We start from the raw sequence: 17,203 nt of genomic DNA on the forward strand, positions 1-17,203 counted from the left end.
TCCATGCAGTTCACCTAAAACACCTGCCTCCCCTGCTTCAATCTCCCTGGTTAAACCTTCACGTGTTTTCCTGTTCTTGGTTAAGCTGGGAGCTTCCTTTCATCCTCTGATGGCTGCCAAAATGCATGGATTAATTCACAGGGCCTGGCCCTTCCCCTGCCCCGGCGTCCCTGCACAGCTTCTCTTTGCTGACTCTCCGGGTTGTAGTCTTTGCTGGAGTCCTAGGCACTGTAGGGTGTGACATGCCTGGCCTCTACTCACTAGATGCCAGCATGCCCCACTCCCCACTGTGACAACCAGAACGTCTCCAGACACGCCCAACATCCCTGGAGCTCCCCCACGGCCCAGGAATCCCTGTTCTCCCGTCAAAGGGGGTGAGCTTGCCACCGAAGAAGGTCAATGCCTGCTCTGAAACTGACGAAGCCAAAAGCTCAACCAGAAGGTCCAGCTCAGAGGCCACGGTCACCTGCTCCTCTCCAGGATGCACGTGGGTTCAGGGAGCTCTCCTGTGATTCCTTTGATAATCTATCAATTGACACATTGATGGGAGTGTCGACTCCCCCTGAGAGCCTGCTAAAGAAGATTCTGGAGACCTGGGCTTCCAGAGACCATGGACCTTCCAGAGAGAGGCCACGGGGTAAAAGAACATTTTCTCTGCTGCAAACTGTAGGCCAGCTCATACACTGCATGGTGAGCATATTCAGTAGGAATACAAGCTTTCAATTTTCCACATATATTGAGTTGCTATATTGCATTTTTATTTAATGTATGTCATGCAGATGCTTATTAGACCCTGATGGCTAAACAGATGTAGTTAGTATCCTTCACTGGTAGCATGTACTTGAAAGTCTTGACATTTTCAGCTCAGGAAGGGAAGTCCGACGAAAGCGTAACGCTGGCCTCTCAGGTGGACCGTTCCTCTCAGGACCACCCCCTAGGCGATCACCTTACACCTTTTGAAGCCGTGGAACAAATTGGCAGCCCACTTGTCACCCTCATCACTGAAGCCTCCACCATCTGCTACCTTTCACATAGCTCTACTTTCCTTAGGTGTCAAGGGGCTTGGACTGCAGCTTAATGAAAATAATTACTGGTTTTTACAGCTGAAAAGAGAAGGAAAAAGCCCCGCAGTCTGTTGTTTTGGTGCAGTTATCTATCTTAAGTCTCCATGGCCATTGAGAAGCTGAACCAAGTTATAACAGAATGTTCTTTGATGAAACTTGACTAATCTATGGCTTGTCCACTCTCACGAAACCCTATGGGAAACACTCAGGAACCAGTGGATGCCACCTAATACAAGACTGACTCTGTGATACAGACATTTCATCATTTGGGGTCTGGACAACAAACACACAGTAGGAATTATTATTAACTTAAGGATACACGTCAGGAGACGACAGACACACACCAACTATCCTTGTAAATATTTACTCTTCTGTCAAACCTACAACTTGAAGGTTTTGTTTATTGCTACAGCAAACCCTTTTTCCAGTAAAATACCACTCAATTTGACTAATGTAAATTCAAACTAACAGGAATTATATTTTTAGGAAAGTAGAAGTTTGCTTTTAAGCATCTAATTACTTTCCAAAAACAAACACTAACAAAATGGGCTAAGGCAACATAAAATAACTGAGACTTTTAGAAGTTCTAGCTTAATAACTGTAAATAAATCTACAATTTGCTTGAATTCCGACAGGATTAGAGAACACCTTCTCTCACGTGGAGAGAAAATGTGCCTGGAAGCCTTTCCCGTACATTTCTACTTCCCAACAGGTGAGAATTCTTTGGGGACACCCCTGGGTGTACCCTCTGACACATCTGCTGAGTCTGTCCTGGTGCTGCAGTGTGCATGGTGAGGAGGGGGTCCCATCCTGCCCTGCTCCCACTTTTTCTCAATCCATCACCTTGTTTTCCTGAACCAATGCTTGCTTTGAGAAAAAAAATGAACACAGTGCCAGGAGATCCTGCCTTCTCGGGGCACTTAGCATTCAGCCCTACACCCCACTGGGCTGCGATATTCCACACACAAAACACAGAACATACATGCACACAAGTATATAAATACACAGGGCTTCCCCTGGTGGCTCAGTGGTAAAGAATCTGCCTGCCAATGCAGGAGACACAGGTTCAATCCCTGTGAAGGGAAGATCCCCTGGAGAGGAAATGGTAACGCACGTCAGTATTCTTATAGGGATAATCCCATGGACAGAGGAGTCTGGTAGGCTATGGTCCATGGGGTTGCAAAAGAGATGGACATGATTTAGTGATTAAAACAGCAACAACAAACAATATAAATACACACACATACATGTATACACACATATAAATAAACTCACACACACACATAAATCCTGACCAGGTCCTCATCCCCTCGCCTGTTTCTGTGCCTCTTGTCATCAGCCCTCCTGGCCATGGTCCACCCCACACAACCACTGAACCCTAAGCTTCCTAACACGCTTGTGCTCAGCTCCCCATTATCCGTTGGATGAACTCAGCTCGGAACAAGGCTCTCTCCAGTGCTGCCTGGAGCCACGTCCACATGTCATGTCCACGCACACATCGGGCACTAGATCAAAACCACCTTGGCTGTTGCTCCTTCAACATGCCCTGAGAAATCCCATCCTGCTTGTCCTCCCACCATCCTTGGAAGTCCTGACGGAAGCCCATTCCCCGTGAGCTGTTTCCAAACCAGCCGATGTCTAGGGGTGTTCAGCACGGTTCCATCTCTGCAGTGTGGGCATAGCTCAGGCAGCCCTTTGCATAAGAGGATGGATGTTACAGACACTCATTGTCTGTGGGTCTCGTACCACCAGATACACCCTCAGAACCACGCTGGTCTTTACTATGGTGGGGAAAAGTGCTCAACGGGAAAAGGTCATTGAAGCTTTTACTGTATTGAGGAAAGGACGACATGGCCCTAATAATAAACTGCCCAATTATAAATCAGAGGACCCAGTAATGCTCAAGGAAGGGCCTCTGAAGTCCTGGGGCCCCCTCATCCACTTGACTGCCTGTGGTCGGCAAGGTCCCCATGGCCGGTGGGGGACAGAGCTCAATCTAGAGCCCAGGTCTGGGAGTTCCCAGTATGAGGCTTGGCATCCATTAAAGTCAAATGCTGAATATAATCTAAAGCCATCTGAAATCCTGGAGTCTTGGAATATACATTTTCCCATTCTTAAAAACCTTAGGAAGAAGGCCTCCAATTCGTCTTATTTCACTCATTGTAACAAACCTACAATTTAAAAAAATTGTTTTTTGATGAAGCTTTTAAGATAGCCTTCTAAAGTTCCTCTACTGACACACATCAAGGTTATTATTTAACCTTCCCAACATTAGCTGGACCTTTAACTTTATAAATATGCACTTTATCCTGCTGGCACCAAGTTAAAATCCCATAAATTCAAACCTGGGTAACAATCACTCCCTGTACAGAATAAGAACTTTAGAGATGTATTAGAACTATTTCCTTGGATAGGAGATAAGTTAGGTCTCCAATCTGACATGTTAATTCTTCACTTTTTCTAAAACTGAACATTCACTGATGTTTTGCTGTAAATATATTTATAAATTTATGTATAGCTCACATACACAGTTCTAGTTATGTCTAAATTTCCAGCGAAGAACGGTTCTTTGTCTGAGAAAAGGTGATGCAATCATTACGTATCGCTGCATGATACAGGCTGTCTGGGGTTATTAGAAGAAGCAGGTATGGCCAATTTACAAATATCACCCCTGCACCTTGCTTTCAGGGCTCACTGCTGAGCCTCATGCTCACCGACGGGCCCTTTGGGATCTCCTTACAAATGACTGTTTATTATTATATTATTCCATCATGTATCTCATGAGAGGAGGCTGTAACATCCGTTAAGAAAATCAGGAACTGTTGTGACTTCCATGATAGAATATTCCTTTGTGCGTGATGTTTAAAACTATGTTTTCTTTAGCACTGGTAAGGAAAACATGCACTAAAACGTACAGCAGAGTGAAAGCAAAAACGTTCCTAAAACAAGTTAAATACTCTTGGCTACAAAACAAATTAGCGGGGGGCAAGGTGGGGGAGAAGGAAATGCTTCCAGTGCTTTTAGCACCTGAAACACCGAGCCACGTGGATCCCACACCACTGGTGCCTCCCAGGACCTCACCGGGGGATCCAGGTTCTTACAAACGAAAGATTTCCTATGCTGAGTCTGAGACAACAGGGGTTTCTATCAGGGCATTAGCGGGCTCACAGACTGGCTAGAGGACCCAGGGGGCAACTCTGCCCAGCCAGGCACCCAGCCACTGGGGTGCGGCCCCAGCAGGGTCTGGCTGCCAGCGATGGAGGGGCCGGAGCGATGCAGGCTGCCCCACCTGCCATCTAGAGCCACACGGGGCCCCTGCTGGGCTGGAACATGGCTGGATGTCAACTGGCCGCCAGGGTGTCCAGCCCTCTAGCAGCGATCCCACAGCGGGCACGTGCTGCCTGGGGTGAGAAGTGCCTGGAAAGGGAGCCAATGGCCAGGACACATGAGAAACATCCAGGTCACAAAGGTCAGTGGACACGTCATTTCTCATATCTGACCCACAGCAGGGGAAGTGATTGTTTCTCAGTTCAGTCGCTCAGTCATGTCCGAATCTTTGCGACTTCATGGACTGCAGCACGCCAGGCCTCCTTGTCCATCAATAACTCCTAGAGCTTACTCAAACGCATGTCCATTGAGTTGGTGATGCCATCCAACCATCTCATTCTCTGTTGTCCCCTTCTCCTCCTGCCTTCAATCTTTCCCAGCACCAGGGTCTTTTCTAATGAGTCAGTTCTTCGCATCAGGTGGCCAAACTATTGGAGTTTCAGCTTCAACATCAGTCCTTCCAATGAATATTCCGGACTTATTTCCTTTAGGATTGACTGGTTGGATCTCCTTGCAGTCCAAGTGACTTGCAAGAGTCTTCTCCAACACCACAGTTCAAGAGCATCAATTCTTTGGCACTCAGCTTTATTTATAGTCCAACTCTCACATCCATACTACATTCTGAAATTCCAGGATGCCTAGTGACAGGTTTTAGTCAAATGGTTATGTCCCAAAGTAAGAGAATATATGGATGAGGGGAAAAAAAAAAAACAAAAAACAACCCAATACCCTAACACATCAGAAAAATAAAATGGGCTCATCTGGCCGAGGGGCTGCCCTGCCCTCCTCGGTATCCTTGGTGTCACCGCGAGGGTCTGTGCTCACCAAGTGCAGTGGCGGCCTCGAACTGAGTGCCTTCCTCAGTCTACCCCCTCAAAGTCTCCCAGGGGCCCCCTCAGGGCGGCGCTACAATCATATGCAGGTTAGGGGGCCAAGGTGCAAGGAGGTCGGATCACTTGTCTACTCAGAGGGACACCAAGCCTGGAGCACAGGCTGGGAGCCCAGGCTCCTAACTGTCACCCCTTATACTGCATCCTGACTTCACATAGCGAGGGCCCAGAGCTGCAGCAGACTTTGCTAAATCTATTTCCCCACCTGGGAGTGGCCTCGTGCTTTTTGGTTTGTTACCAAATATGATAACACGACTTCCCTGGTGGCTCAGTGGTAAAGAATCTGCCTGCAAATGCAGGTTTGATCCCTGGCTCAGGAATATCCCCTGGAGGAGGGCATGGAGGCCCATTCTAGTATTCTTGCCTGGAGAACCCCACAGACAAAGGAGCCTGGTGGGCTATAGTCCATGGGGTTGCAAAGAGTCGGACACGACTGAGCGACTGAGCACACATGCACAGTAACGCAATATCATAGATGAAAACGACAAAGACCCTCATTTCCCAAAATTTCTATATGCAAATTTGCAACCATAATTGCACTGATGTAAGCTCCACATTTAAAGGCGAATTTAACTTTGATGTATTTAACAGACAAATTGCATTAAGACCTTCAATCTGTAAGTCATTGTTAAAAAATAGTTTACTTAAATTTTAAGCAAAGAAAACTTTCCAGTCTTTGATATATGTTCTTAGAAACATAAAAATAACATTCCTTTCCTCAACTGTCCTTTTTCATTTCACACATATTGATCTGTCCATCTGTTTTAAATAATGATGAAATTAATAGGAACTGTTTTTAATAAATCCAAACCCTAGCTCCTTTCATGTCCACATATTCAGAGGGGGAGACTGAGGTGAAAAAGCTGCTTAAGTATTAGGACAGACGAAGCAGAACCGGGAACAGCTTTGGAAGAGAAGCTGGTGAGGGACCGGGTGGGAGCAAGGGAGGGTATTGCAGGCGGGGATGGGAGTAGGGGTCCCAGGGAGGAGGACTCTGAGTGGCAGGCAGGACTGAGGGCAAAGCCCAGGTGAAACAAGACAGGAGGAGGGACGTGGTCGAGGCCCGTTTGTTTGCCCAGCGTGTGCGGCGTTGAATCCATGGGAGAGACAGACCCTGCTGAATAAGCCAGGCTTCCCGAGAGCTCTCACAGCCCTTCTTATGTGTGGCGTTGGGCAAATGCCCTCAATATCTTTTGAGCCTTAGCTATTTATACAGTGGGTCATGATATTTGTCTAACTGAACTGCAGAGAAGAATCGATGGACAACATCACGAGTTCCCAGTCCCGGGTCTGGCACTGCAGTGGTGCGGAGATGGCGACCCTCCACCTCCCTCAGCCCAGAGCAGCAGGCCAGAGGGAAGCCAGCGAGAAGACCCCCTGCACAACCAGTCCAGGCAGTCCCAGAGCCTCCCTGAATCTTACTCTTAATGTATAGTCATTTTTGAAAGTCTTTACCATCTTAATTATTTTCTAAATCAGCAACAGGATCCATTTTTTCTTAAAAAATTCATAGTCAAGGAAAAACAAAGCTATTTCAAAGCATTTTCTCCATCACACCAATAAACCATAAACTCCAGCTACACACATCTTACTGTGGGACATGTCACTCAACAAGGCCATGGTTTTATCTACGTAACTGTTGAGTAACTGGTCCAAACAATATTAAAAGCAGTTGGTTTGGAATGTGCTACATTTTGAATTCTGGCTGTTTGGTATATGTATTCCAATTACTTTTTTAGAATACAGAAATGACTGTATTTGTTTATGTAACTAATTTGCTATTACATTACATGAAACTGCTATTTTATATGGCTGTAACACAGCACATCATCAGAGAGATATTTTACAATTTTTTTTAACAAAAGAAATCTTCCATTTCTGTAAGTGCTCTTATGTTTGGAAACAAAAAAAGATTTTTTAACATTTTAGACCTTATTTCTAATTCCACACTTTCTGTCACTACTGACATGGTTTTGCTACTCTCCGATATGGGAAAGCATCTGTAACTTGGGCCAGGCCACAGCACCAAGCTCCCCAGGGAACTGGGTCTCCCAGGAAACTTCCAAGGCTCTGGTTGGCCACCATCGTGCAGACAAGAGTGCCACCCAGAGGTGAGAGGAAGAAATTCACCTTGGATTTTATTTGGAAGACAAAACTAACCTGTTAAAAATCTAAAAATGATTAGCTAGTACTTATTTCATTAAAAACTAAGGAATATTTTTTTACAAGGTTCTCTCTGCAAGAAAGAAGCTGTCTAGCGCCAGGCTACAAAAAAGCACAGCACTTTGAAAACTCTTACAAGACAGAAAGTCCAAGTCACAGGTGCACAGTTTGTCAATTAAGAAATTGAATTTAACTGTATTCTTTATAGTACATGCTTTATTTGCTTTTTATAATTAATATAACATGTGTTTCCAGAAGTCATAGAAGTTCTGGAGCAACCACCATGACCTATTTAGACATGTGGACCAAAAGTTAAACTAATTACCAGAGACATTTCTTACTTAAATGAGAAAAGTTTCCTTCATTAGAAAGCCTTCTGCATAACGTACTTCTGGCAAAGGAATAAAGTTTATTTAGAGTAATTCTGTTTGGCAGACAGTCATCACTTCTCAAACATATACCAATAATTGTTAAGGTTACAGCAAAATAGTCAATTCTATGAAACATAAAAACATGAGCTTCTAACGGTTGAAACAAAAGGCTGATTATAAAATAGAGATTTACGATATCCCTGTTCTCTCTTAGAAGTCTGGATGGTGGGATTACTACTAGCAGTGGGCCATCATTTAAGATTTATGTATTTTAAAATGAACTACAAAAGATCAAACTTGACCAAAAATAAGGCATATATTAAAGTGTTAAAATTTTACATATAAACTTTGAAAACTCTTTTTTCTACCCTGCAAAATCCCATTTTTGAAATAATGTTAGGGGTTCTCAAATGTTATACAGATCTCATCTCATTTTACTGTTTCATTTTTACTCCAACACGCTTTAAAATAGAAAGGATTCTAAACACACCTATTTACATGACTTTCTGGAAAACTCATTCTAGAAATACTAAGTGTTTACAGCTGACTTCAAAGTTATTTGTATTAAATTCTACAAAGAATTCTACAGAGATTGTACAGCTGATTATCATTTCCAAGTAGATGTTTTTCCTGCAAAGCTTAGCAAAATACGGCTTTAAGGTACAGGGTTGTTAACTGCACCTTGCTCTCTTGGTTCTGTCACTGAGGGATCTCATTAATATCTGTGAGTTAATTTTCTTTCCTATTTTTACCCTTTATCTTCCACATGCCCTGAGTTGCATCATTCTATAAAACATGCTTTCATCCGCAATGATGGCTGCAACATATCTGAGCAAGGAGTACAAACAAGTCTACTTACACATCCCTATTTCTACGTGCACCTAAGTCCAACCTGCTCTACAGATGTCCAGTGCACGCTGCTGGAAATGTAGTGAATATGACAGAGACAACACAGTAGGACAGTATGGCTGTTTATTACTTTGGGGGGAGAAGCTTAGTGACTAAAGCTCGAAGAGTTTAGCAGGGAATGTTTCACAAGGGTTTTAAACAGGGCCCAAGGCAAGGCTGGCAAATTTGGAGAAGGACCTCTTACATGTATCAAAAGGTTTGTGTGTCTGCATCATATATTCAAAGCATCACATAAAGACAGAAAGGGTGGCTACTCGGTAGTTCACAAATGACTCTAGTTCACTGATAAGTATTATCAGTTTAAAGGGTAAATTCTGAAACATTCCCAAACCTATAATCAGTCAAGAGGAAGTGAAGTAAAAGTCGCTCAGTTATGTCTGACTGTTTGCAACCCCATGGACGATACAGTCCATGGAATTCTCTAGGCCAGAATACTGGAGTGGGTAGCCTATCCCTTCTCCAGCAGATCTTCCTGACCCAGGACTTGAACCAGGGTCTCCTGCATTGCAGGCAGATTCTTTATCAACTGAGTCATCAGGAAAGCCCAGTCAAGCTATCAGTCAAGAGGACCTGGTGCTAAAATTAAATGCCTTCACATTTCTTAAACTATTCCCTTTCCTTTTCGCCACCTCCAATGCTACCATCTTAGTTCTTGCCATTAAAAAAAAAAACAAAAACAAAGCTATATTTGTTTAATCAATTCCTCATTAATCGCCAGGCCCAATGTCCTACTCTGTCTTAGCACTGTCACATTTCTAAACCCATCCTCCAAGTAAAGTCCAGGACAATCTCAAGCTTCACACATCAATCACGTCACCTGCCTGCTTGATATTCAGATAGTAGGTCGAGAGTCAGTGGTCCCACCCCCTTCCCTGTCCTCCGCCCACAAGCAGGGGGCTTCTAAAAGGAGGAAGGCCAGAGGCTACAGCCTGGTGACTGGTGGCTCCTTTGGCCCTTCTGTTTCAACTTAACCACCAATCACATTTCTTTAAGAGGAATTACTTCCCCTTCAAGAGATGTCAGAAACCATAATTTAAAGTGAGGTCATTCTCGAGAACATCCTAACTCCTAAAACAGTAGCTTTCAAACATTTCTAAATGACCAAAGTCATTTTCTTCATAACAATATCTAATGTAGAACCCCAGCAAAAAGATGAGTGAGATGAGTATTTCTGAGGCTGACAACAGGCAGAGATTAGATCACACAGAACTGGACAGGCCACAGAGTTCAAATTCGGCTGGTGAAATACAGAGTCAGTGGGGAGAAGCAGCAGCCTGGATGAGACATGTCGGACTCATTCCTGAAAGGCCACTGGTGCTGCTGCATGTGAAAGACTCGAAGCTACGGAGAATTTCAACCCTCAGGGGTACTCTGACAAACCCCAGTTTCACCTGCAGAAACACAGCACGTACAATGGAGGCCTCACAGATACCTGGTCCTCGCTGGTCAGTCCCAGGTGCATGACGAGGTAAAAATGCACCAGGAAGTCTGAGTTGGGCAGGACGTCCTGGCGCCGGGTCATCATGGAGCAGATCAGCTTATAGGCTTGCAGTTTGCCTTCCTTATAATCGTCAGGCATCGTCGTCGCCTGCCAAGGAGACGTTCAGAGATTTAATCAACCCCAGATGCAGATGCATTTTGTCCTTTCATTTACTTCTCCGTTGTCCACAAAGTTGTTTATGGAGATGTGGGAAGCGCTGGCTTGAGTAAGACCCAGCCTGTCTTCAAAACATGCAGTCTTGGGCAATTACATTTTTTAAACTCAATTTCAGAAAGGAAGGGGAAATTACAATAAAGGAATAAACACATATTCACTTGCCTTAAATAGCCATGATGCAAACATTCTGAGCGGTGGGATCAAGGCAGGAGGAGATGGAGAAGACTGGTTATCCAGGCTTATTGCCAGGTTATCCCGTATCTATGATTCGAAACGAGGAGAATTTTAGGCAAGATAATACACGGTTTATCCCAATGACACGTCAATATCATGCTCCACGGTCAAACAGCTGCTGTCAATTAAATTTCTGTAAGTTGAGTGAAAAGCTACAGCATTTACAAGTATTTCTTTTATCATGAGATCTACTGTCTTTTTGAATTGTGTGCTGGCTTTAGATCTAATACAAAACTAGGGCATTGTTCGGAGAAGGCAATGGCACCCCACTCCAGTACTCTTGCCTGGAAAATCCCATGGACGGAGGAGCCTGGTGGGCTGCAGTCCATGGGGTCGCTGAGAGTCGGACACGACTGAGCGACTTCACTTTCTCTTTTCACTTTCATGCATTGGAGAAGGAAATGGCAACCCACTCCAGTGTTCTTGCCTGCAGAATCCCAGGGACAGGGAAGCCTGATGGGCTGCCGTCTCTGGGGTCACACAGAGTCGGACACGACTGAAGTGACTTAGCATAGGGCATTGTTATTCCTTCAATCTTAATGCTTGCAGAGGTCATCCTGAACTTCAAGTGATAAGGAATGGTTTCATGAGTTATACTCTATAAACACAAATCACATTTTTGAAAAAAGAAAAAAAGTACTAACATGGGGAAAACGTATATTGTAAACAAAAACCAACCCTAGAATGAAAATTGTATGTATTCTTTTACAAACAAAGGACAAGAGATTGTACTGTTACAAAAATTATCCTCAGAAATAAGATTATATACTAATAATGGCTTTCCATGTGGACGGTGAGGTTAAATTTCTTAGCATTTCTCTACATTCAAATTCTGTACAATAAGACCAGTACTGCTTTTATAAAGAGAGTAACTACAACTATTGTATAATATCCCATTCTTTGATATCCTATAGTAATAGTTTATTTATGCATTAAATAGCTTTTAGACATATATAAAATGACCAAACTATAAGTATTTTTTATTTTTTGATCACCAAACATACTTTGTCTCAGTATCTAAATTCTTGGTCCAGAATGTGTTCAAAAGTTACATGCAACACAGTTTTTAGGTTAAGTGACAAATCAATGTTACCATACTAGAATGAAAGGTAACAGTAGCAGGACATACCTTTGCTAGCTTGTACCAGAGTTCATAGAGATAGCCAAACACCCTGGCATGGATTTTGGGTGACTGGATATTATTCACATCTCCAAGGATCCCCAAGATTCTTCGCCACAACACAGCGGCTGAGTCTGGGTGCCAACCAGTGAGGGTCCCCCCAGCAATTATACTGCAGTCATCAGCAAGGCATTCGCTGCTGTCTGTGAGGTAAAACGTGTGTTAACACAATTTTTCTTTCATTGTTACAGCCTTTTATCTTTAATGCAAATGACCTATGCTTGAACATGTATGCAAATTCAGAGTAAAACAATTCGGAATAAAAGAATTGAGATGAGGTGTGAAATGGCTGACAACTTGGAAGGACAGGAAAGTGAGATTGATGAGGAAATGTCAGATGACTCTGATTCTTCCAACTAAAAGGGTGACAACCCAGAGATGACGAGACAGTTCCTGGAGACCCTGAGAAGGTCTTCATAAGCAGTGGAGAGGAAGGAGAACTTGAGTAGGATGCGGCGGGAGCATGGTCATGAGAAAAAGTGGCCAGGACTGCCTCGAGGCAGGAGTGACATCTGTGGTGTTTGTCACTGTTAACTCAGGTGTGTGGGACGTATAATTTGCTTATAACAAGTTTTATCCTTCTTGGATTCAAGGAGCTGTAAGAAATGTGTACGATCATATAGCTGTCACATACACCACCTCCATAACTGACATGAAACTTGCTCTTCATTCCACCAGGGCCCCTGTGCAGTTGGTCCCCTCCCCGAACCTCTGTTCCAGACAACCACTGCCATTTCCTATCCTTACAGCATTGCCTTTTCCAGAATGTCAGATAAATGGAGTCCTTTAGCAAGTAACTTTTCCATCTGGTATCTTTCACTTAGCATAAGGCATTTATTTGAGAGATTCATCCATGGGGTTGTGTATCCATAGGTGTCATAGTTTATCCATTCACCTGATGAAGGACACTGGATAGTTTCTGGTTTTGGTTTGATTAGGCCTAAAGCTACAAATGTGTACAGGCTTTTGTGTGAACATATATTTATCCTTCTCACCTGAATCACAAAATGGTATGTGATATTTCTTCTCCTTTAAGTGGACTGCATGTTCCTCAATGCCTGAGAAAGGAGTGTGTCCTCATATGTCTGAAAGTCTTGGTTCCCTGACTGGTAAATTCATAGCTTGGCTGGGTATAGAATTCTGTGTTGGAAAAGCTTTGCTTATTTTCCTACAGTTCCCTTTATAATCTTAGATTCAAAAATAATTCTGATAATTGAAACATTCGTGTGAAAAATTATTGACTCTGGAGAGCTTCAACATATCTGGAACAGGTTGAAAAAGACAGCTTCTCTTTTATTTGAAGCTTTAGTAAAGCTAGGAATTGTCCTCTACTTTTATAAATCTATTAGAATTAACCTGTTGAATTGTTTTTAATTTTTATGTTGTTTTTATTGCTTCATTCCCTTTTTCACTCCCAGTATTTCTTCCTCGATCAATCTTGCCTATTTGCCTATTTTATTAGTGTCTTTAAAGAGTGCTCTTTGCTTTTTCTATTGCTTTGTAGTACATGTACAGAAGCGGATTTAAAAAAAGATACTAACAAACATCCACCACCGTAGAGCATCATTCCAGGTGCATGTGCTGTTGGGGTGTTTCAGGTCTAACCACAGAAACGGAAGCACAGTCTACGGATGCGAGGAATTCAAGGGGAGGAAGGCCCGGGCAAATCCGCGGCCAGCTCTAGATGCTTCCTGCACTGTGCCCGAGAGAGCCGCTAACAGCTTATTATCTTTATTATGCAAAGAGCACAAGACCCTGAGGCACAAGATTTCATAAGGATGGTATGTGTGTCATGGAAAGGCCTTCCCAAAACCAGGAGCACTGTTTCTTCTTAGAGCAAAACATCAGTATTTCCCACATCAGTATCATAAATATACTCAGACATCCTGGAATGTGAAATCAAGTGGGCCTTAGGAAGCATCACTACGAACAAAGCTAGTAGAGGTGATGGAATTCCAGTTGAGCTATTTCAAATCCTGAAAGATGATGCTGTGAAAGTGCTGCACTCAATATGCCAGCAAATTTGGAAAACTCAGCAGTGGCCACAGGACTGGAAAAGGTCAGTTTTCATCCCAATCCCTAAGAAAGGCAATGCCAAAGAATGCTCAAACTATGGCACAATTGCACTCATCTCACACGCTAGTAAAGTAATGCTTAAAATACTCCAAGCCAGGCTTCAGCAATACGTGAACCGTGAACTTCCAGATGTTCAAGCTGGTTTTAGAAAAGACAGAGGAACCAGAGATCAAATTGCCAACATTTGCTGGATCATGGAAAAAGCAAGAGAGTTCCAGAAAAACATCTATTTCTGCCTTATTGACTATGCCAAAGCCTTTGATTGTGTGGATCACAATAAACTGTGGAAAATTCTTCAAGAGATGGGAAAACCAGACCACCTGACCTGCCTCTTGAGAAACCTGTATGCAGGTCAGGAAGCAACAGTTAGAACTGGACATGGAACAACAGACTGGTCCCAAATAGGAAAAGGAGTACATCAAGGCTGTATATTGTCACCCTGCTTATTTAACTTCTATGCAGAGTATATCATGAGAAATGCTGGGCTGGAAGAAGCATAAGCTGGAATCAAGATTGCTGGGAGAAATATCAATAACCTCAGATATGCAGATGATACCACCCTTATGGCATAAAGTGAAGAAGAACTAAAGAGCCTCTTGATGAAAGTGAAAGAGGAGAGTGAAAAAGTTGGCTTAAAACTCAACATTCAGAAAACGAAGATCATGGCATCCAATCCCATCACTTCATGGGAAATAGATGGGGAAACAGTAGAAACAGTGGCTGACTTTATTTTTCTGGGCTCCAAAATCACTGCAGATGGTGACTGCAGCCATGAAATTAAAAGACGCTTACTCCTTGGAAGGAAAGTTATGACCAACCTAGACAGCATATTCAAAAGCAGAGACATTACTTTGCCAACAAAGGTCCATCTAGTCAAGACTATGGTTTTTCCAGTGGTCATGTATGGATGTGAGAGTTGGACTGTGAAGAAAGCTGAGTGCCAAAGAATTGATGCTTTTGAACTGTGGTGTTGGAGAAGACTCTTGAGAGTCCCTTGGACAGCAAGGAGATTCAACCAGTCCATCCTAAAGGAGATCAGCCCTGGGTGTTCACTGGAAGGACTGATGTTGAAGCTGAAACTCCAATACTTTGGCCACCTGATGCGAAGAGCTGAGTCATTGGAAAAGACCCTGATGCTGGGAAAGATTGAGGGCAGGAGGAGAAGGGGACAACAGAAGATGAGATGGTTGGATGGCATCACTGACTTGATGGACATGGGTTTGGCTGGACTCCGGGAGTTGGTGATGGAAAGGGAGGCCTGGCGTGCTGTGGTTCATGGGGTCGCAAAGAGTTGGACACGACTGAGCGACTGAACTGAACTGAAGAGACACATATAATCCGTGCTTGAATCCCACACACTGCGCCTGTATAGATAGCAAAAGCCAAATTGTGGACCTTCTGGACTCTCAGGTTGACTTTTACAAAACCTCAGGCTCATCCTCCTGATGTTTAGTCTGTCAAATGAGCACGGTATCAAGCATCTGTCGGTCTGAGAAGGTCTGGTGAAGCTTCAACGAACCTTACAAATAAACCTAAGCTCCCAAGTGAACAAACAGCATCATATGGCATATAGTTTTCTCATGAAGAAAGCGATGAGTCTTTAACCCCCTAAGGGGTTAAAAAAGAGTCAGGAGATTTGACGACTTAGACTTTTGCTCCATCCCCAAGCATCACCCCCACAATGCAGCCATCTGAGGTGGAGATCAGCCTTCAGCCTTCCAGTCATGCCAGGATTTCCCTTGAGTGATGGCTCCAAGTAAACAGAGGTCAGATACCTTACCACCTGCATCTCCCTGCAACCTGCCAACGATTATTCTCTCTTGTGGAAAGATCCCCCTTCTGCACCAAAAATTTATTCCTCAGTGATAAAATTCTAGGTAACATCCTCCATCACATTATAAAAATACAGGGAGTCTTTTCGAGGTATTTGAAATGACTGCATGTTCAACATTACCGTGAAAAAAAATTTTTAATGAGTTGAAATGTTTTTGCCCAAAATGATTCCACTTGTGGCATAAGCAACAGAACAGATGCTGACATTTCACATGTAGATGGTTCCTCAGTGAAGCGGCGCTTAATTAAAAATTGGGATTTGAGAGATTTCTGAAAATTTCACGTTCACCTTAAAAATACCAAACAGTTCATTTTCTTTTTCATGAGCAAGCTAGTATGCTAGCCTGCTGCTGCTGCTGCTAAGTCGCTTCTGTCATGTCCAACTCTGTGGGACTCCATAGACGGCAGCCCACCAGGCTCCTCTGTCCCTGGGATTCTCCAGGCAAGAACACTGGAGTGGGTTGCCATTTCCTTCTCCAGTGCATGAAAGTGAAAAGAGAAAGTGAAGTCGCTCAGTCATGTCCGACTCTTAGTGACCCCATGGACTGCAGCCCACCAGGCTCCTCCATCCATGGGATTTTCCAGGCAAGAGTACTGGAGTGGGGTTCCATTGCCTTCTCCAGTATGCTAGCCTAAGAGCACCTTTTTATTTCATACTTACTAAATGTTTCAGAGACATTAAATATTTTTTATTAAAGTAGGAAGTCTTGCAAACAAAATTATATCATCTTTCCCCAAACACATACAGGCACAATACACAATGCTCACATATAGGAGCAACCTGAAGTTTAGAACTTAGCAAATGTACAAAGGATTTTAGTCATGAAATAAGTCTTGGTGATTGGTAAAATAAGGCAGCCAAACAAATGACGACTTCACATGGCAGCAATTTTGTGTAGGTTTGGTGGAGTATAGATGAAGCATGGCCAGTGCTTTGAAAATGATTTTCCCATTTCAGTTGAAAAGGCACAAAGCCAAAAGCTCAATTGAAACACCTTAATTCTGGGACCAGAAAAATTAGGCCTAGACTTTGATGATTAAAAAGTGGAGAAACAGGGGACTTTCCTGGTGGTCCAGTGGCTAGGACTCCATGCTCCCAATGCAGGGAGCCCAGGTTCAATCCCTAGTCAGGGAACTAGATCCCGCATGCCACAACTAAGACCTGGCACAGCCAAATACATAAATAATTTTTTTTAAGTGGAGAAACAGCAGGTTGGCACTCTGTTGACCATCACGGTGGCCTTTCTCATCTGCTTCCCAGACATGTAACATTCACTTAAAGATCTCCAAGGTGAGCAACCAATCTCTTGGTACTTATCATCATGATTTTTCTTTAGAACATTTGACACTTTCAAAACAGATCAAAGCCTGGTGGAGATTCCAAAAATGTGTGCAGTGACAGATGCTGACAAACCATTCATGCAAAAACAGTTTTGGTGGCAGGTAACAGGGATAATTAAAAGCAGAAGCTATAATTCAAAGCAGAAGTGGTCAAAGGA

The 17,203-nt window shown here is 43.4% G+C and overlaps 1 protein-coding gene across 5 annotated transcripts in view; it reads right to left on the reverse strand.

Annotated features, from left to right (window-relative positions):
• RALGAPA2 (Ral GTPase activating protein catalytic subunit alpha 2) overlaps positions 1-17,203 on the reverse strand; it is a 290,293-nt gene that overhangs the window by 140,277 nt on the left and 132,813 nt on the right. For all 5 annotated transcript variants that reach the window (XM_019973256.2, XM_070801052.1, XM_070801051.1 and 2 more), the window contains 3 exons: positions 11,745-11,938; positions 10,544-10,642; positions 10,157-10,312 (listed from right to left, as the gene is read on the reverse strand). In XM_019973256.2, the coding sequence (XP_019828815.2) occupies positions 10,157-10,312; positions 10,544-10,642; positions 11,745-11,938 (449 nt within the window). The remainder of the gene's footprint in view (positions 1-10,156; positions 10,313-10,543; positions 10,643-11,744; positions 11,939-17,203) is intronic.

Source organism: Bos indicus, chromosome 13, assembly GCF_029378745.1.
Source record: "Bos indicus isolate NIAB-ARS_2022 breed Sahiwal x Tharparkar chromosome 13, NIAB-ARS_B.indTharparkar_mat_pri_1.0, whole genome shotgun sequence".
NCBI classification, from domain to species: Eukaryota; Metazoa; Chordata; class Mammalia; order Artiodactyla; family Bovidae; genus Bos; species Bos indicus.